The 21,590-nt window shown below is 41.3% G+C and overlaps 2 protein-coding genes across 3 annotated transcripts in view; one reads left to right on the forward strand and one right to left on the reverse strand.

Moving 5' to 3' along the window:
- The window catches only part of lima1a (LIM domain and actin binding 1a), a 21,718-nt gene extending 20,647 nt beyond the window's left edge, over positions 1-1,071 (forward strand). Inside the window, exon 12 of one of the 2 annotated variants that reach the window (XM_025059761.1) lies at positions 361-1,071. In XM_025059761.1, the coding sequence (XP_024915529.1) occupies positions 361-534 (174 nt within the window). In that variant the 3' untranslated portion in view covers positions 535-1,071. Of the gene's footprint in view, positions 1-12 lie in introns of both variants that reach the window. The other variant, XM_025059762.1, reaches the window with a different exon arrangement.
- Positions 1,072-3,840: 2,769 nt separating this feature from the next.
- spryd3 (SPRY domain containing 3) overlaps positions 3,841-21,590 on the reverse strand; it is a 36,106-nt gene continuing 18,356 nt past the window's right edge. Inside the window, exons 8-11 of the mRNA XM_008319002.3 lie at positions 14,532-14,589; positions 6,514-6,633; positions 5,795-5,967; positions 3,841-4,119 (exon numbers count right to left, since the gene is read on the reverse strand). Coding sequence (XP_008317224.1) covers positions 3,985-4,119; positions 5,795-5,967; positions 6,514-6,633; positions 14,532-14,589 — 486 coding nt within the window. The 3' untranslated portion in view covers positions 3,841-3,984. The remainder of the gene's footprint in view (positions 4,120-5,794; positions 5,968-6,513; positions 6,634-14,531; positions 14,590-21,590) is intronic.

Below are 21,590 nucleotides of genomic sequence, written 5' to 3' on the forward strand. Positions count from 1 at the left end.
GCCCCGTCCAACATGGAGCTGCAGCACGGCGGCTGCATCCAGCTGTCACAAAGTCTCACGGAGGACAGTTGTGTGGACATCCACAGCAGCTCAGGAGAGGAGGAGGAGGACAAGGAGGAGGAAGAGGAAGAGCAGCAGCAGGAGGAGGAAGAAGTGGAAGAGGAGGACATGAAGAGTGAAGACAATCATGTCACACAGGAGGAGGATGAGGAGGCTCTGGGAGGACAGCCTGAGCAGCAGGAAGAAGAGGAAGAGGAGGAGCAAATGGAGGAGGAACAAATAGAGGAGGAAGATGGAGGCGTGTTGGACGAAATGTCAGCAGAACCAACAGCCGTCCCTCCTCCTGAGGCTGAGGTGGAGGTCAGCCGCTCCCCCCAGGATGTTGGATTCTGGGACAGCGAAGAGGTGGATGATAAAGAGGAGGAGCCGGAGCAGCAGCAGCAGCAGGAGGAGGAGGAGGCACTGACCGTGGAGGAGATGATAAAACGTAACAGATACTATGAGGATGAAGAGGAGGAGGAGGAGGACGTGTGAAGATGATCAGCCAACACACTGACAGCCACAGACACTTCCTGCCGTTTCACAGCTTCTTCTTCTTCTTCTCTTCCTGGACGTGGCTGCAGTCTGAACTCTCAGCTCTACTTTGTGCCTCTTTCGTCACTTTGACCAATGCTTCCAAACATTCCAGCTAACGCTTTTTATAAGAACACCACAGATGATGTCACCACAACAATATTGTTTTTAAAAGTCCAACTATTTAAAATGAAATCCCTGTAAACGAAGCTGCACAACAGAAAAACTTACTTTTTTAAAAAACATCGATTCCATCCAAACGTTCACCAGCTTCACGACGACGTGTCTGTGATTAGTGTTTTTTATCTGAGAAAAAAAAATAGATTTAACATGAAGAATGACTATTGGAACTTTCTTTTCAGTTGCCATGGAGAAAAAGTACAATCAACGTTCTTCACTTTGAATATCCACGACTAGACCTGAATGTTTTAAAGACCCAGGGACCAAATATCCTTGACTGCTACTGTTTAAATAAATAAATTGTTATATGAAAAATAATTTGAGTCTTTAAATTTGTGTCACACTGAAGCTCTTTGGTTTGAGTTTGTTGTTGTTGTTTCTACGATAGTAAACACAGAGATAAAGATATCTGCAGTAATATGACGTTCAACGTTCACCTCCATCTGTCACACAGTGGACATGGTCAAAGTGAAGGCCGTGTTCAACTGGTCTACGTTACAGAAGCCTTTATTGACAGTCAAACAAAGTGAACAAGGCTTTAATAGTGCAATATCAACGATGGGTTCGATCTTAAATACATTTAGAACACCACAGGTCACGTTTGGAGATGCTACAGACGTCGGAAACAAGTTTGTTTCATTTCTCTAATTTGGTTGAAAGGAGTAAAAAAAAAAAATCTCATCAACTGAGATTCAAAGTCCAAAATAGGCGACTTTAATACCCTGATCTAAGACGTGGCGTTTAGGTCCACATCAGTGTCACGTTAACATCTTTGACCAGTCTAGAAATCATATTTACAGTCTCAGGTTTGAACCTGTGTTTGTCCAGCGCTGCAGGTGAAGGAAACAAACTGATGTTTTCATTCATGGCACAGAAAAGAATCACACCAACAACCTCCAGCAGATATGTGATTGAACAGTAAAAACAAAACCCTGTGTGGTAGGTTATTTTACAGCATGTTATGTCTCTAACACCGCCATCTACAGGATGTAGGCTTTCATTGCAGGAAGGTTGACAGGAAGTACCGTTAATGAGAGACAAACGGAAACTCCGAAGAATGCAGAGAAGTCGTTGTGAAAAAACGGAACTGAATATTTAAAACAGGTGTGAAAAATAAAAATAAATAGAAAAACCAACTCTCCACCAACCAGATTCTCGTTCGTTCTAATCGTATATTGTCGTAGTTCAAACGTCCGTTCCTGTTCAAGGTTGTTCACCTAACAACCGTCCACACTCACAAAAAACTGACCTGCAGTCAGTTTATAGCAGCCGACTCAAAGCTTTTTAAAATGTACTTTCAACCTCATGTCATGTAGAAAAAACAGTTTTTGGACTATAATAAAGTACATTATTTAAAAAAAAATTAAATATCAATATATTTGATTTCCCGATGAGAACGAAGCATAATATTGAGGTTTAATATTCTGACTTGTCACACCATGAGTACAGTAGAGTTCAAATGCAACAGCGCCATCCAGTGGTTATTATAAGTGCTGTCAGTGAGCCCGGTGCTCGGTACATTTGCTCATTCTCTCTGGAAACAGCAGATTTTCCTGAACACATTGAACACGACAAAAGTTCGCACTGAAAAAGCTGAACGTACTTGACATAAACTCGTGACGTGTTGGTTTGCTGTTCCTCAGAGCTTCTGCTAAAGAAGCACTGCCCTCGTGTGGTGAGGAGAGAGAACAACCGGGCACCTTCCTAGTTTTGTTTTGTTTTCATATTTATTGTATATATTCTGACTGTTCTTTAGTATCTAGTGAAATATTATAAAGTGAAATGTTTATATATTTGTTTTTTTTTACTTTTGGCAACACAACAAACTGATACATTTTAAATATTGTTAAATTTTCTGTGACCATTTTTCACCTGAGGAGGTGGATAAAAGACCAAACTTTTTAATAATTATTTGTGTCGACTAATCATGCCCCATACTCTCAACAAACACCTTTCATTTTTTTGCAAATCCATTCAAAACCACTGACCTCATTTTGACAAGAATTTACATCTAGCTCGTGCTTTATAAGTTAGGGTGAAAGAAAAAAAATGAAAAATGCAAATTACTCACATTAAAGAAGGCGGTCCTGCACCTGTACCAATAAGGTTAATAATGAAATGTTAAAATGAGACGTAACCTAACAGACCAGTGTGAGGCGCTACACTGATGGACTGATATTAACAATGGATTCTATTATTCTGTAGGTTGTTCTTTTATTCTGTTCATGTCTTCAGTAGAATTCCCTTTGTCTCAGGGTCAAAACCAAACACATTCCCTGAACCTTCAACATCGAAGCTGAATTAGAAATGAAGTGATTTGTTTTGATTTTTAAACTTTGTAAAAATAAAATAAAAATAAAAAAAATGACCTGATGTTGCAGAAATATTGCGCTCCAGGAGAGCAGGGAGTGAGGTTCCTGACCCTTCACAGGAGCACAGCCTCACCCAGAGTGGGGGGGAGAGAGGGAGAGTCTCTGCCAACACACTGTGACTCACCACAGCTGTTTTTGACGGAGAGAGGTGGACAAACAAAACGCACAAATAAAAAGAGGGGGTGCGTAAAGAGTGCGAGCTCATGACGAGGAATCGAACGCTCGCTGCTTCATGCAGACAAATGTGAGACGACAGAATGACCTCAGCAAAGATTGCATAGAGTTAACGGTTGAAAAAAATCTGAGGAACCGTTTGTTCCTGTACTTTATACCAGCACTGCATACCCCATGTACTACTGTACTATTGTAGTACTTTAGACCCAGGAGTGAGATGTGATTGTGTCCAACATTGATGATCGTGAAAAAGAATTATAAATAAAATCCCAGCAGTGCAATCCCAGCAGTGCAGAGTGTGTGTGTGTGTGTCTTTGTGTGTGTGTGTGTGTCTTTGTGTGTGTGTGTGTGTGTCTTTGTGTGTGTGTGTGTGTGTCTTTGTGTGTGTGTGTGTGTCTTTGTGTGTGTGTGTGTGTCTTTGTGTGTGTGTGTGTGTGTGTGTCTTTGTGTGTGTGTGTGTGTCTTTGTGTGTGTGTGTGTGTCTTTGTGTGTGTGTGTGTGTCTTTGTGTGTGTGTGTGTGTGTGTGTGTGTCTTTGTGTGTGTGTGTGTGTCTGTGTGTCTGTGTGTGTGTGCAGCCGAACCCAGTGTGTTCTGGTGAATGTTAGCAGCATGCTAGGCTACCGTGGATTGGCTCTACAGCGCAGCCAGCTGTTTGCAGGGGCGTCACAGCACCGGTCCAAACCCTCACCCACTGAGGGGATGCAGATCCACCTTCACCTTCTCTCCACTGCTCAGCATCCCCACAGTGGGGTAGAGGCCTCCTGGAGGGACCACCATCTCTCTGCGACCCATCAGCTTCCCATTCCTGGTGAAGAACACCTGAACGACCACAGGAGGGAGACAGAGTGGCAAACAGTCAAAGGTAAATCCACTGGAACGATCCATCAAAAGAACAAACTTATACAAACTTCAGTTTAGAGAACACGGTGTGCCGGCTGTAAACAAGAATAATGTGCACTTTTGAAATATTGTTAAATAAAGAGGTGACAGAACCATTTGTGTCCATTTGTGCGTTAATGTTTACCGAACGTGTCTCGACTAAATCAGCGAGCGATCAAACATTATCCAGCTGTTCTCAGAAGAACATCAACAGGCTTTTCAGAGCTGATACACGGGGATTCTTTCCAAGTCTGAAAACAAACACTCACACAAAACACACCAAGTGGAGTGTGTGTGGAGTGTTGGCCTTTCCATCAATCACACACACATCAAACATTTATACACTGTGAAAATAAAGGCACTTCATTACCACTATACGTGTTCAGATGAAAGGCAGGACAAACTGCCACTGGCACTGGTTAGAACAACATGGGCAAACACACACACACACACACTGCCCCCATCACCCTCACACACGTGCAGCTAGTTGTTGTACAGCAGTGCATCAAGGGTAATGTTTCCTGCGAGTAAATATTGACAAATCCCTGGACTATGAATGGTCCTGATCTGATCTGAACCCACTCGGGTTTTTCTGCCCCGTGTGTCTCACCCACCGCTGAAGCCCTCGTCCTCTATAACTGCACAGGCACAATTAGCCACGAGCTATTAGTCAATTTGTCAAAGTGACACAAAATGAACACACAACACCCCCCGACCCTTCATCTTCTTCTTAGTAGATACTGTACAGTACACTGATGGACAATATGGAACCAGAACCAGAGGATGATTCTACTGACGCCAGGACCAGTGCACGGACCAGGTGAATGTTCTCATGATGTTACAGTGAGTTCCACCAGGTCTGTTACAACTTCACAGTGGACACACACAAGCCATGAGCAACAATTACTGCAATCCTACTGTGTACTGTACTGCGAAAAAAAAAAAAACTGCAATCCTACTGTGTACTGTACTGCGAAGAAAAACCCCCCCACAAGTTTAATATATAGTAAAAAGGTGTCACTGGAAATGAAACACCAGGAAGACGTGATGTTTTTACAGGTGCTTCTCTTGTACACACACACACACACACACGTTTCTTTTCCATTTATCAACAGGTGGCAGTAATGTGTCGAGACACAGGAAAAGCTGTCTCACTCTCAGCTGTGTGTTGTAGGTCTGGTGTAACCCCTGACAACATGCACATACTGTACTTTAAATTTCAATGGAATCAATCACAGATGTTTCCATCACAGAATTCATTCTTTGTAGAACTCTGAGGGATTTCTTTTTAGACCAGGAACTTTATATTTTATATGTTAGCTCAGAGTTAGACCTAAACCTTTAGGTAAAAGTGAAATGTTTGCTCAGATTTTAATTCATTAATTTTCGAGGGTTGAACTTCCGTCATCTCGCTGCTTATGAAATATATAATTAAAACTCAGAGACCAGTCTCAACATCATCAGTCATTTAAACTAGACACCTTTTGGAATCATCTAAACATCTGTGGTACAACTTCCTGACCACCACACTTCCTAACAGGACTCAGATCCACCCCACAGTCTCTGTATCCTGTGGGAAACGGCTGCACACCGAGGTTCATGCATTGTTTCTCACCGTGACCTTCCTTCCTTCCTGACCCTGCTCTACCTCTTCCCCATCTTCATCTTCCTCGTCTTCCACCTCTTCCTCCTCCTCCTCCCCCTTTTCTTCTTCAGTAAGGTACAGAAGGTTCTGGATGCCTGCGTGACCTGGATGGACCGGGGGCTGATCACGGTCATCGATGTCACCTAAGGACAAAATTAAAAAAAACAGAGCGTTAGGTGTTTGACAGGAGGCGTTGGTGAGAGCGCGGCCCGGTGGCGATCATAAAACCCCGGTCCAGGTCACGGAGAGCAGAGTCAAGACAGTAAAACGCCTTCATTAGGGCCAGAAAATGAGACGTGCGGTGAATGAGATTACCTGACATCAACTTTTTGTAACGTCAGCAAATTTAAACAGACCAATACTCACGAAGTATGTTTGGTAATTAGAAACTGATGTAGAGAAACCACACAAGGGCAGGAACACTTATTGTTTGTCTTTCGTGGAAATAGGGGGAGGGAGGGTGAGAATTTCACCTTAAGGTGACTGCTCAGCGTGCCATGTGGGGGGGAGGGGACCTTAGGTTGATATCCAGTTTCATTCCCACACAATGCACCTCTGTTACCACCCGATGTTGCCGCCACTGTCTTGTGCTGAACCACAATAATTAGAGTGAGGGGGTGAACCCTCCCACCACCACGTTGGACTGCTTTAATGAGTGACGGTGGAATTCAACCGGCCACTCCTCTCACCTTCTCTGTCCAGGATGTAGTCTCGTGGGAACATGATGCCGCAGCCCATGATGTCGCCTTTGAAGCAGCGAGGACCAAAAGCGTCACCGACCCCGCTGCCGTGAAAGATCTTCCCATCATCTATTTAAGAATGAGCAGGACACACACACACAAACACACACACACAGACACACACACAGACACACACACACAGACACACACAGATGTCAACACTGAACAGTATTCCATCAAGACCACAGCCTTGAAGGAAAACTGGATAGTAGTGAAACCTGATACTCATTAAAGTACTGTGGGTGTACGAGCAGGAGATGCTACGCAGTAAAAAACAGATTTTTTCCTGGACTACAGGTATTACAGTCTCCACAGGAGCAGTTATTCATAAATGTTTCTGCGATCGATTATTATTTATTCAAGTTACAAACGCTGTTCACTCCTCTGTGATGCTGCGTTGTCCTAAAGATCGCCGCTCATAGATTTGTCATCGTCACGAAAAATATTTGTCGTAGTTGTAATTCATAGTCAGTATTAGATCTGAATAAGACTAGACTTTATTATAAGGCAATGAAGTGATTTTTAAGCTCCCACAACATGACTTGGCGGGCTGCGTTTGTGCCGCAGGCCTTAGGTTTGGTTTAGTGCGTTCAGGATTACTTCTAATTACTAATAATCATTTAATCATTTTATTGTGTGTTTTGCACATATGGGCCACACAGTGGGCCACACAGTGGGCCACACAGTGGATATCATAGGACTTGATGCTCCAGCCTTGTAGTCTGATCCCGTCTCTTTGTTTTTAAATTCAGAAACGGCACCTGTGGTAATGTCAACATCTGTTAGTCTCTCTCTGTGTGTCCACTTGACTGACTGGGGAACTCTCCACGGTGCAGCCCACCCTCACCCCCAATGACTGAGATTGGCCGCAACCGGTGAAATATTGAGTGGTTGAAAACAAGAATCTGATAAATGAATAATAATGTATTTAACTTCATCTGATGACATAATCATTCAGGCTCTGGTTTTATTCCCATAATTACTGAAACACCTCCGATGACAACACGGCGAGCCCAGGTTACTGTATTATAAAATTACTCATTAATCACTTTGATTAATAATAAATGACAAGCTCATTCATTTCCATTGGCCGATGCCAATTTCACAGATTCTGCAGCCCTCAAGCTGTGACTTGTATTACACTACATTGTTTTCTTGCAGCAGAGTTTGACACTGACAACAGTCTGTGAGAGAGAGAGAGAGAGAGAGAGAGAGAGAGAGAGAGAGAGAGAGCGCGAGGTCTTTGATAATGAATCTCAGACAACTGTGACCTGCACACGTCATTTTTGACTTTTGTAAAGCAGACACCATATAGGTCAAGGGTCACCAACTTCATTTGTCTGAGGGCCGGGGGTTGGCGGGGAGGGGGATCACATATTTGTATAACGTTATTTTTTCATGTTTAGTTTTGGAATCTGGTCTTGGGCCGGAATGGGAGGTTCGGTGGGGCCGGATTGTGCCTGCGGGCCACCAGTTGATAATCAATGACGTAGGGCTAACTTCACCAAACTCCACCATCTCTACCACATGTAGTACCATGTCCGTTTGTATTTGCATTTATAAAACATCAGCTCCATTGTTCGTCAATCTTTGTTTTTTTTCCCCTGCTACTCGTCCAACCGCTAAAAAACAACACTTTTCCTTTACCCTCATGTGCGACATGTGTACATGCACTGAAGCACGAACATACAGGACATCCTGACATTCCAGTCAGACCGCTATTACGATGATGATGATGATGATGATGATGATGTGTGGTGTGTGCAACACTGAACGTAGGCTCTGTGAAAGCACTTCCATTCTATCGACAGAATCTTAAAGCAGCAGATCATCAAAACAGCATATATATAACAGTGACGGGAGACAACAATGGAAAAAGGAAAACATCGCCGAGGTAGTCTGCAGACAACGCTCTCCTCGAGCAAAGCGGCGTGGCTGCTGCTGGTAAATATTTATGGAGTTGTCATGGGACCCGTCCCCGTCTCAGGATACTGTTTAAACAATCTCTATCTGAGCACCAGGAGGGAGACGGAGACACTGTATTATTACGGCTCCCATGCGGGCCCTTCTCACAACACCACACACTAAGCAAACAGTTGAGCCATGCCGCCAGGGGAGCAGTATGGCTAAAAAAGAAAAAAAAAAAAAAGGGCCAGGTCTCTGGACAAGGACATAGTTAGACACTGGGGGCAGGACTGAGAAAGTTCAGTCTATGGGAAAAGGTTGACAACTGGGACAATAAAAATGTGCTCTGGAACTCAGGAGACCGGAAGTGGAAGTATGTCCAAGTTTATATCTATTTATAACATAGAATTACTGCCAATGTAAAGGAATAACGTAGAATAACTCACCAGTCAGACATTGTTATTCACACAGCAAAGACATACATGATGTTGATTTCAATTTACAACATTATGGTAAAAAATATTATTATAATCATCATCATAAATCATTATTAGTTAAGAATTAAACACATTTACGGTTGTATAATTGCACCTCCATGTACTTCCAAAGGAACAGCTAACTTTAGCTGAAGCAGCAGATTCTCAAAGACGGTCGGTCGAGTGACAAGTTCACGTAATGAAGGACCAACACGCGACTCATATCATACTAAGTTACATACAATATTTTTGATGCCAATTCATCAGAGACAGACAGTGGCGTGTTTGAACCATCAATCTCACACTGAAGAGGCCTGTAGTCTCTGAGATCTGGGTGGTGGATACCTGCATATTCACTGGTCCAGGTCTTGTTTTGTTAAAGGCGACCTGCGGGGTCCCAGGAGACCTTAAATAACTGTTTTCTTTTTAGTTGGCTGGTCGAGAAGTGTTTAAAAGAAATTTACTATGACTTTTATTGCATCTATGAAAAACCCTTGACCATAATGTGCAGATTTATGTTGCAACAAAAGTGTTAGCCGTATGTTTGCTCACCAACTTTGTCATCCTAACAAAAATTGTGAACAAAAAATGTCAACCAGCAAATTAAACAGCTAGTCTAGTGCTGTACATCTATTTACCATCAGGGCGTATATTTGCTCTTATTATGTGTCAAAAAGTTACAGAAATGCTTTTTAAAATATGAAACTTTGGTAAAAAAATTATAAAACCATTTGATAAAAAAAAAAATCAAGAATTCACTGCTGTCATGATACCCTGACCAAATAACTGATGATAAACTTCATTGCCACAAATGATAAAAAAACAAAAACAGTTTGAACTTGTACTAACTTTGTTATAGGAGAAGAACATGGAGAAAAACAAGATAATAAACGAATGATGTCCAGGAATGTAATATTAAACTGCATAGTAATCTTCTAAACAATTTGGTTATATAAAAGACAGTTTTAGTAGAATTTATTTTGGCAGGCCTCTGTGTGCTGCTATTTTTGACTGGGAGCATATAATAATATCTTCTGTTGCTTTTTTAAGGGTTCTTTGGTGCTAAAAAGGGTGGAAATTGATATGCAGGAAGCAGGCTCAATTTGGAGCTAGGATGTGGTGGAACATGTTAAAATTTTTGTTGGAAACTAAAATAAGCTTAGAAGTGTTGACCAGAACCTGGCTCCTGGTCTTGTGATGGAGCAGAAACCCGTTGATGGAGTCCATGTTTGTGATTCAAGATGTTAGCAGGAAGGCAGTTGTCAGTAAGAAAAATGGGGACAGTGACTGCCACCAGGTTCACGAAAAGGCTGAAAACTGGCCCTGATTTGAAGGTGTGGAACTGGGCCCACAGGAGGCTCCAAGAATAAAAAAGAAATTTGGTTTAGAACCAACAACAGCTGGGAATAGGAACAGATTTTCTCGTAACATTCGAGTTTGTCTGGAAATGCAGGTCTTTCCTGCCCAGGGAACAATGACTTCACTAACTCCTAAAGCATAAAAAATTAAAACTCAATATTTGTGTTATTTCTCCACAACCAGGTACATGAGACTGGACAGGTTTGACGCTGCCACTTTTATATTGCACAGTTGTTCAAATATGACAGACAGAGAATCTTTTTCCCAGGTCATTAAAACAGAAATGTTGCAGAAATTAATTAAATAAATATTTCAACTAAATTGTCTGTTTTGTCCTGGGTTGCTTTTCTACAGCCATCCTGCTGATGTCGCATTTAGGTTCAGAGACATGACAAACAGACGTGAACCCATAATGTTTAAGACTTGATTTTCATGGTACGACCTTAGGGCAGACATTTGTCATTAAACTTTAAAGGCTGCCTGTGGTGATGATGAGGCCCGAGGGCCACATAATAAAGCACACAGGGCCTTACCATAATCACCATAATCAAATGACATCATTCCAAACTCTGCCCCATTTTTAAAATTGCCAAAAAAACAAAAACAAAACGAAAAATGAACCATATTCCTCTCCTGACCTGTAAACAAGTGCTTCTCAAAGTGTGGGGCGGGCACCACTGGTGGGGCAGGACAAACGTTCACAAAAAAAATACACTTTTATTTTCTTTGTCAAATCGCAGCCACTGGTGGGGCAGGACAAACGTTCACGAGTAATGATGAAAAAATACACTTTTATTTTCTTTGTCAAATCGCAGGGACGGCTGAGCTAGGCCTCTGTGATGTCTATAGTACATAAAATATATGTAAATTAAATGTTTTTAGAGTGTGACACAATTTTAGTACCGATTTCTTTTGCAGTGCGGTGTTTTCAAAATTGTTCATGTTTCGAAATGCAGCGTAAATTCAACATTTTCACACACCGTGGTTGGAAGAGTTATTTTTAGTCAGGCAGCAGAATCATCCTGGCCAGCTGTCAGTGATCACTCTTCCCACACCTCTGTACGTGCGTGTCCTGGAGCTGTGGTGCCGCAGGGCAGGGACAGTCTACCATCTGCGCCTGTTTCTCTGGCACTCGTTGTCAGACACGTCTATGATAATGTGAATATCCAGTGGACAATCACTAATCAGCTCCACTTGTTCACTCGCTTTTGTGAGAAATATACAACTATTATGTCCAACCGGCACAATTCTAACAAAGTTGCAATAGGAAATAGTACTTATGTATAAACAATAATCACTGTTGTAATAGGGTGCTATATGCTAATGTTCCTAAGGTAGAAAATTGTCTCTACTTTTTAAACATTATGGTATAATTTTAGATTTTTTTTAAATATTTCAATTATATATTTTAACATTATGGTATAATTTTAGATTTTTTAAAAATATTTCAATTATATATTTATGTATTTATCTATTTTGTTATTTTCAAATCAGATCTTAGATTTGTTTTTTTTTTCTGCTAGTGTGTGAAAATTTACCACAATGTTTTTTTTTATTCTCAGTACTTAACGTCACCAGCAGGGTAGGGGTAGGGCCAGATGTGTTAAATGTTCATTAAAGTGACATTGACCTTTTACAATCAAAACTAATACAGCTCATTCTAACCATGAGGTAAAATGTGAACAAGCTTTACTATAGTCTGTACACAAAGTAAGTAATACTAAAAAATCATCTCTACCTGTGGATATATAATACCTTATGGTCAGGCTACTACTAGTACTATGGTCCATGGTCTTTTCACTGTGTAGTGGGTTTTTTGTGCCCAGTTTATGACAGTTATTTAGGTGAGATGATTACAATAAGCACAACATGTTGATAGGTTGTAAAACTAATTTTGGTGAACGTGAGCCAAGATCAGATTAGACTGTGTCACTCACTATTATCTCGTGTTGTGCTGGTGGCACTGGCGGTGGTTGTTCAACCTTCAGCTGTGGGTGTTGACTCAGCACACGGGTCTCACTGATGGAGGGTGTAGAAGGTTAATGAGCCTTGTTGAGAAACACTCAATGGTTGGATGGCTATTTGCTCCTGACAGGGCCCACGGGGGCCAACGGGGGCCCACAATGCCTCATGGCCCATTAACTTGCGAAGCCAGTGTGAGCCAAAACAGGATGGAGGTCCACACGGGGCAAGGTCCCAGTATAAATATTAGTGGTAACACCAGTCAAAGTCAAAGAACTCTCAAACTATGCAAGCCATACAAAGAGCAGCGATATGGTTGGCACACATTTGTGTATTTAACTGGAGTAAAATAACAGCCTCACAAGCAACACGCATCACATGTGATCCAGGTCAACACCGCTCGTGTGCCCAGAACAACGCATCATAAATTTACATGACAGAAATAGAACTCGAGAGTGAAACTGTAGATGTGGGGTATAATTTGAACAAATCATTATAAAATTTATGTATTTATTACCAGATGTCTCATTTAAAGATTTATCTCCCCTGAAACGCAATGGCAAAAAATCATAACAGCAACTTTTAAGGAGCAAAACGGCCCACAATAAAAAATATGGGTTTCAACATTCTTTATAAAGCCAAAACTGACAAAGAGTATCCAACCTGATATTATTACTAGACACTCTGGTAAAATTAACTGTGTTGCTAACTGCAAAAGTCAAAAAACAAAGGTGCAATGTGTCACGGAGGTGATTATGGCTCAGACCAAATGGAAAAAAAACCCAAAAGTTACAACGCTAAGGTCATTTGTTGTTGGGACAAATATCTGCTCTGGTTTCAGCACTTTGTCTGTGAAAAATTCAAAATTCAGACCATAGTGCTAACTGTTCAGAGGACATACACGGGAGAGTGACGAGGAAGGATAAAATATGAAGTGGAGTCCCAGGCTGTTGATTTTAATTAGCTGGATGAGAGCCTGAACATCGACCCAAACACAGGCAGGCAAACCTCATGTGCACAGTGTGGAAAACCACATGCATCATTTTAGTCTCTAACAAATAAGATTAATGGGAGCTGTGACGGGGCGTGCGCATTTCTGCGGCGTCCAGCGTGCGTTAGCCAAACCAGGCTGACCGCAGTGCTAGACCCCTGGGACTGGTTTGGTGAGCTCCTGTGAATGACTGGTCTCGTCTGTCACTCAGCAATGAGGCATCATCCTCAGACCCCAGCAGGACGCACGGCATGAGCTGTTATTATTAACACCATAACCCAAATATAAGATCTGCAAATGGACGCGGGGATTCGGGCTAGCACACATCAACGCAGGAAAATGAATGGAATGTGCGGAGTGAACAAAACAACTGTCTGTTAGAAAGCTGACGCGCAGAACAACTCAATACAGTGAATAATCTAAAAGAATAAAGACCATATACATGTCATGGCGGGAAATCATGTCTGCGGTGTGTGAATAATTTCGGGGGGAAAAAAAAGTTCCCCGAAAAACTCCCTGAAAGATACGTAACAATGGGATGTTTGAGATCAAAATAATAAAGATAAAAGGCAGCGAGCTCCCAGTTAGAGATGAACAAGAGTTTGATTGTAGCAGCAGATTGGGAGATAAAAACATCGCTATCATGTGTATGATTTAACAACAGCCACCGACCGACTGTAGCCGCTGCTGTTCTCACATCACTGCAGCAGGGTTTGGGAACTAATCTCCTGGCTGAGATGGTTCGGGGTGCTGAGGTCTGGAATGGCAGGGGTAGGGGTTTGTGCAGATGCCACTACAGATAATTTACACAGGCTTGCGGTCGCGAACGACCAAGACTGAATGTGTGTGGAAGCGCAGAAAGATAAAGATAACTTTGACTAAACTTTTTTTTTTCTTGTCTTGATTTTTCTGTTCCGCTCTAGGAGAGATATTCCGATAAACAAACTTCTACAGAATGGAGAGATATGATCCTTTTCCTGATGCTGTCACCATCTGTTTATCTTTTTCCTTTTCATGTGCCTGCAAACCACGGTAATCTCTCTCTGAGCTACGCACCTACACATCCAGCAAAAGCGGTATCCTGTGATGTTTGCCCTGAAGACAACAGTGAGGAGCTGGAGATGATGGAGGAGGCGTATGCATTTTGTGTCATTTATTCAACTGAAGGAGAACTACAGATCCTATTTTTTTTTTGTAAAATGACAGAAAAATTAGAACATGGAAAGCAACGATACATTAAGATGGGAACGAAAGAAAAAAAGCTGAAGTCTTACCTGCATGATAGGCAACTGATCCTCGGCTCCACCCTGGATGTCTGTTGCTTGGGTAGTCCTGCAGATAGACAAATATATAAATATATACAGTATATAAACTAATGCTGTCAGAATTAATGAATTAATGACATTATTTAATTGGCAAAATCGATTAAAAATTGTAATGCATTTTAATAGGTTGGTAGAATGACACATGCTGTATATCAATAACTGCCCCATACATCCACATATAGTTGCTGTAATACACTGCAACACACCAGGATCTACAACGATGAACCTTCACATCTCTGAATATTCCTTATTCACTGGCTACCTATTGGTTCTTGTATTTTCTGATGCAGCCACCGATTGGTTGCGCTAGTTAGAGGTCTCTATGAAACTAAAAACGATAAATTATTTTATTGAAGATAATCATGTTATTGTTATTATGTTATTGCTAAAATAACTCAATGACAGAATGTAAATATCGATTGTAATTCTAGATTAGCCATTGTGAGGTTAAATATTTACTGCAAAAAGGAACAAAAACATTTTTAGATCAGGAAGTTTGTTGAAGATCTATTCTGTCTACTTTTACACAAAAACAAGTTCCGAGCTAGGCCTGGTGACGCCAAAAGAAACAACAGGTGGGCCAACATGTGGATAACATCGGAGCATGACTCACAGTTAACTCACATAGATGTTGTCTATTAGGCTGTAGCTCTGATGTTATACAAGAATAGGTGAGGAAAGAGGAAGAGACGTGTTTTCTTGCTCATTCTCCGTGATGCAGGTGAACCCTTTTTCTACGGTACTTCTCTTCAGCTCAGTTTAACGGGCAGGGGCCTTCAATAAATCTCACGTATGATAACTCTGACGTCAAAAAGAGCCTCGAGTCAGCCTTCAGCAAGATGTCTTCAAGGAAAATGTGCTTTTATTCAAACTCTAGTGACTGATGCGAGACACATCTCATCAGATAAATAATGTAAATTAAATTATGACTGTTAGCACCTCTTTGGAAAAGAGACATGAATAATGGGGACGTGGAACACAGAAGCCAGGTCAAGCAAGGCAGCATTTTAAGGCCAGGACATCAATCAGTGAAAAAAATCAGCAATCATCTCTGACAACTCCGATGGGGACTGTTGAACAGGAAACAGGGATAGACGGATTGCGGGGATATGAGAGAAAGAGAAAGACAGAGAAAGACATCAGCAGAGGAAGACAGAGTCATGGAGGAATGCAGCTACTGCTCCAAGCCTGAAAATCCCTTGATCCGGCAAGTCTGCTCCTCTTTCCCCCCGTCTCAACCACAAGCCTGAGGATTCCTCTGGCTAACTGGCATGAGGGTTCATCTCCACAAGGAGAAAAGCAATGTCTGCATGTTTGTTTGGTTCCTGATTAATGATCAACAGACTCATATATAAGCAGTGATCTGGAGGAACGAGCTGAAAAAAGGGACAACATTAGGAAGGAATAAGAATGATGGGAACCACAGACTTAGGTCTGATAAATGGATCGAGTGTTGGACGCCTGTTTTCATAACTGTCTTTTTAGTAAACATCTACTGCATTTGATTAAAACAGTATATAAATGTGGTTTTCATTTCCTTTGAACTCTGATTTGCAGGAATATAATCTATTCAACTGACTGTAACAGTTGCACAAAATAAAACAGATCCAATGTTTTGCCAAATAAGAATTATTGTTGTGTTAAGATTTTTACCCAAGTGCCCAAGTATTGGTGTTTCAGAAATACATTTCTCACCATACTAGATAAGAATGTAATCAAATTATTGTCCTTTTATATGTGGTCTCACTTCTAAAGTCAACTCACTCCAATTACTCCAAGTAATAATTCACCTTCCTACCTGTAGTCTGTGACCAGGGAAACACAAAAGCAAACCGCGTTGACACCAAATTAGAGTGTCACCGTGTTTGTACATCTTCTTTGTTATATGTGAAACAAAATACTACTACATCTATTTGGTACTATATTCCTCAGGTTTGTCTTTTAAACAGACAATTCCTCTTCACTTTAGTCCCAACACTAAGTCACTACACTGTCAGATGAACATCAAAGGCTCTGTCAGAGGATTACTGGATTTGGAGGAAAATGTGTCAACAGCTGACAGGCATCACACGGAAGGACCTCCTGGTTGAAATTAATGTGATACACTGTCGTTGCCTCACCTGCAAGTTATGCTAGTGTGGCAACACAGACGTGCTGTTCAATAGCAACCTTTGTTATAGAGAAAAAAAAAACGCTTTGCCAAGTGGTATTTATCATGACTGTCAAAGTCCCAAAAAAGCAACAAACTGACAGTCTTAAAAAATAAGATCCCAATAAGATTGGTTCTGTAGAACTTGGAACAGTTTTACCTTGATAAAAGAAACATGCCAGGCCCTTGTGGTTTGGAAAGTAAAACAGCTGCTGTGATTTTTTAGCGGTGGCGCCACTAATTCACACCTTCAATTTTATCAAGATGAAGTAGGTTTGGTTGGAGACCACGGTGCGTTATGTGCCGGTCCTTTCACTGTTCAAACGTAGTCAATATCGTGCCGGTGAAACACTAGCCGCTTCTCGCAACAACAATGACGTGTCCACGGCACGGCGGAGCAAAAGGAACTGCAATATCAGATTGCCAGGTGCCACAGTGGTGTCATCAGAGCAGCCTGCATTTCCACACTGTGGCAGAGTAAACAAGTCTGAGGGAACACCGAGGGGAAAGGTGCGGGCAGGGAGGAAAACCGTGTCGAAGCAGATACCCATCATCTAAAACCCAGATCAATCTGGGATATCACAAAGCTGTCTAAAAATAAACCTTTTCACGCTGTTGTATGGGCGTGTGTGCGTGTGTGTCCGCATGTACAGTATGTGTACTAAAGGTACAGTTTGTAAGGAGGGAAAGTAGAGTGGTTTCTGTTTGTACGTGCCCACACAACCTCACCTATAGGGGTTGGGCAGAGACGGCAGGCAGCTAATGCAGGTCTGTTTGTCTAACCTTGTGTCATCAGGCTAAAACCTTTCGCTCCCCACACGATAACAGCAACCGTCTGACATTAGCTGATGATCTGACTGCTGAGAGGAAAACAACAGCTCATTTATGGGTATGTGTTCGGGCAAGTCGGTCTAGTGTTCGCTCCATACAAACGGATGAAACTGATATGATGCAAAGTGTGTTCTCTCGCTGACAACATTTCATAGCTGCAATTAAAGGTGACCCCAGTTGCACTGCTGTATTTTTTTTGCGTCTCAGATATTTTCAATCAAAATGCGCACTCGACCCAGCTGGTATTAAACAACAAATTGGCCAAAGAACTATTTGGTAAGGACGTCCAATGGTAACTTTTTGCCGATATAGCCCAAACACTTAATTTCTGATTTCGATATCAACCGATACCAATATGGGTAATGGTGATATCAACTTATGAGACAGAGAAGTTGCATGTACATGTGGCCTGACTGTAGTCCATACGTCAACTATTTACATATGTGGCACATCACACCATTAAAACAAAGATCTGGTGTTTTAACAATATCTAGTTTCTCCTGCCACATTCACATGACATGTACGTGTACCTGTATCTTGAATTGTACATTTTAGCAATAAGAGCAAAGTTTGCGGCCTCTACCTCAGTGCCTCTGGCCCAGTGACCTTTCTTTTTCTTTTTTCTAACAGCAAGCTGACCTCTCGGAGTGCACCGATTCTAAAGAGTAACGGTAAAAGAAAGGGTTGGTCGGTCTGCTTCATCACAGCAGGAACAGTTAAGCCGAGTGCATGATCCTGGGGCAAACAAGGACAGAGGAAACACCCTGGAAACATCACAATCTCTGGTGCACTTGCATTCCTGTATTTGTGTGTAAATGCATTCTGTCTGCGTTTGTCTACATGAGTTTTATTACTGTTTATATGTACATTAGAGGAGAAAGATCCAGTCCATTAATCACATATGACGGACATTGGGACAAACCATATGTTACTGCAAACACAGCTGGTAATACGTAGATTCAACAAGACAGCCACAGATTTACTATATACCTTTTAAGTCCTGCTGCTTCATGTCTCTTCTGCTAGTCTACGGACTTCTGAACATATCTTTCTTTGTTGTAAAGGTTCTGCTGGGTAACAATGGGTAGGTTCAGGACATTTCATGCTTGTTTGTACCCTGTTTTTTTTTCTGAGTAATCTAACGTCATCCTCTATTTATCCAGCTTCCAACTTTTCCACTTCATTACAGAGGTTAGATCTTCCTTTGTTTAGCAAACGGTGCGTGTACTTGATAAAAAGTCATCTGACTTAAAAGCTCATGCGTGCTCTACATTCATGAAGTATCTTATCTTCAGAGAAGTGACAAAGGAATAATAGGGGTCAAAGGAAATTTGATATAACAAATCGAAAACAACACACGTTTGCACTAGATAAAACCATTCAAAAAAATTTCCCAGCATTTTCGTCAGAAACCTGTCAATGTTTTTTTTTTTTAATCCGTCTAGTAGTTCAACTTTCTATTCAATTTGTCTGTTATTAACCTAAATCCTTAAAGTAAATAGCTACTTAGCTTATAATTACAGAGGCACATTACACCCAAGTGGTCTACGGATTCTTCAAAAGTAAAAGCATATTTGGCCTTGTTCTGATTCCATTTGTTTAGTATTAGTGAGCCAAGCAGAGTCCAAGTGTTTGAAATATTTTGTTTGCGAGTGCTTGAACTACCACTCACTCTGTTTACTTTGCTAACAGTCTCACTGCAGCCCAAAAGTGGTAACAAAGGAGTGTGGCAAGTGAAAATCTACAGCATCGTGGTTACGTTATGGCCATTATCAGGTATGTGGACATAGGTCACTTCAGAAAGAAAGCAGAAGCACTCATCCAGGTTGAAATCTTTTCACGTATATAAGGACAAACTGTCCTTTTAGAAACCAAGAATTTAGAAACAACATTTGTTTTCATTAAGTTTCAAGTGTCTAACATTTTGGACCAAAATTGGGTGTAATACCACAGAAGCCCTGATGGGCTCATTGGCTTCTGATGAATGGTTTAAGGCTCGGGTCACATGTAAAATAATCTTGCAGCGGGCAGAGTATTAATAAATGAACCTGTGTTTATATTCAGGCCTGCTTGCAAACTTCTGCAACTGCTGTTGAGTAAACAGTCATTAACTAAAGCCTTCAATTGGTGTGGTGCTTTATCACCTCTCCTGGACTGCAGCTTAATATCTTTATAATGAAAGCCAGATGCAGGGAGAAAAGGGCTGGAGCAAAAAGCAAGGACAGAAGAACTCCGAGGAGGTAATATGACTGGAGTTATCACCACTTAGTTTCTTTCTCACCCATGGGAGCACCATCTGTGTCTGTTTAACTGTGTGGACTTTCAGTAAATAGACATGCAGGCAGTGATTCTGGCCTCTAATCTTTTTTCTTATTAAACTCTTCATTCTATTATAATGATATCTTCTAGTTTCTAAATGTATTTCTTACTCTGACTCTCCATGGTTTTCTGTGTATCCTGATGTTCTTACTGCAAGTCTGATATAAGGCAAACTGATCGCCTGTGAAATAAGACCAGATGTGTTCCACTAGCCTCGGGGTCTAACTCCCAATGAGGTGCGTCTCACACGATTTATAACATCAATAAATGTTTTCCTGATGATTTCATCATCTTATTTACTACTTGCAGTTCTTCGAAAGAACATCCGTGTCTCCTCTAGTATTTTTTCCATCCGTAGCAGTTGCAGAGAGGCCACAGTAAATTCATTATGTAATAACCCTCAATATGACATCCAAAGCAGTTAAAACACTGGACACTGGGCTGTTTCTGAAGAGGCCTTTTTTGGATGAGGTGCACAGATTGTGCTTCAGTGCTAGAAAGCTTGATGTGGCTGTTTTGGTAATCATGGTTTAAAGTACGTCAAAATGTTCTACAAAAATCCGACAAGGGATGATTTTTAATGGACACAACAGGAGCCCATCGGTTTCCGAGATGTTAGTCACACATAACGTCTATTCGAGCTTGAATTTAAGTAAAGGTTTATCACACTTTTCTTTGAACTAGGACCTTTATCGTCCTAATGCAGTGGTTCTCAAACATTTTCTGTCATAGGGACAGAAATGTTTTCACGCCCAACCCGACCCCCAGGGGGGCCCGTCCCAACTATTTGAGAAGTACTGTCCTAATGGAAGATATTCTTTTGTTTACTTGACTTCACCAGCAGCTGCAGATGGATGACACTCATCTTCTACTACTTCATCCTGTTCAGGATTGCAAAATGTTTTACCCTGAATTAAAAATAATAAAACACTTATCTCAACTATCATATGAGAAGTTACATAAGAGAATAAGCCACAGGTATAATTATAATTTTTACATGGTCTTACCCTGCTCTAACTTATAAAGTACAAAAGACCAAAATAATTGTACAACAATGCTGGTGGGTTTCATCTTACACCAAATATGGAGTGGTGTATTGAAATGCCGACCTCGGTACATCCTTGGCATCTATCTTCAGCGCGTTCCAAAACATCTACAGGTCAGTCTCTTTTACTCTTTAAAGTAGATCAACATGGTAATAGCCACTCACTGTGCTGGAGTGCTAAAGCTGAAATGGGAACCGTATGTGCATTCTTTGGAAAAAGAAATGAGGGCTCAAATTAGAGGTGTTAAAATTTCTCTAATTGTATTTTCCTCTTGGAAATGTTTCATATACCCAAAGCAGACTATTAGATCCAAAACGAATGGCTGAGCTGTTGGATAATAGGAAAGACCTTTTTTTAGGCTGCATTTAACAAGGAAAGTCACACCATGAGTAAGAATCTCTAGTCAAGATTACCTGCTCCAAACTGGGCACAAAAACATTCTGAAGTTCCCTTAAACAGCACCAAGACTGGGCTCAACAAACTGAAACGGTCGGATGGTGTGAAAGTCCAGTTCCACTCCTGGACTGCACTGGTCCAGGATGAATGGCACCGCAGAGTGAATGAAATGGTGCCTCCATCATGTCTAGTATTTCAATACTGGGTTTGATTAAATGGCCAGGTCTATGTTTAGCACCACTATAGTCTCTAAAATTAGAATATGCT

This window comes from Cynoglossus semilaevis, chromosome 10 (genome assembly GCF_000523025.1).
Source record: "Cynoglossus semilaevis isolate Cse_v1.0 chromosome 10, Cse_v1.0, whole genome shotgun sequence".
NCBI lineage: Eukaryota > Metazoa > Chordata > Actinopteri > Pleuronectiformes > Cynoglossidae > Cynoglossus > Cynoglossus semilaevis.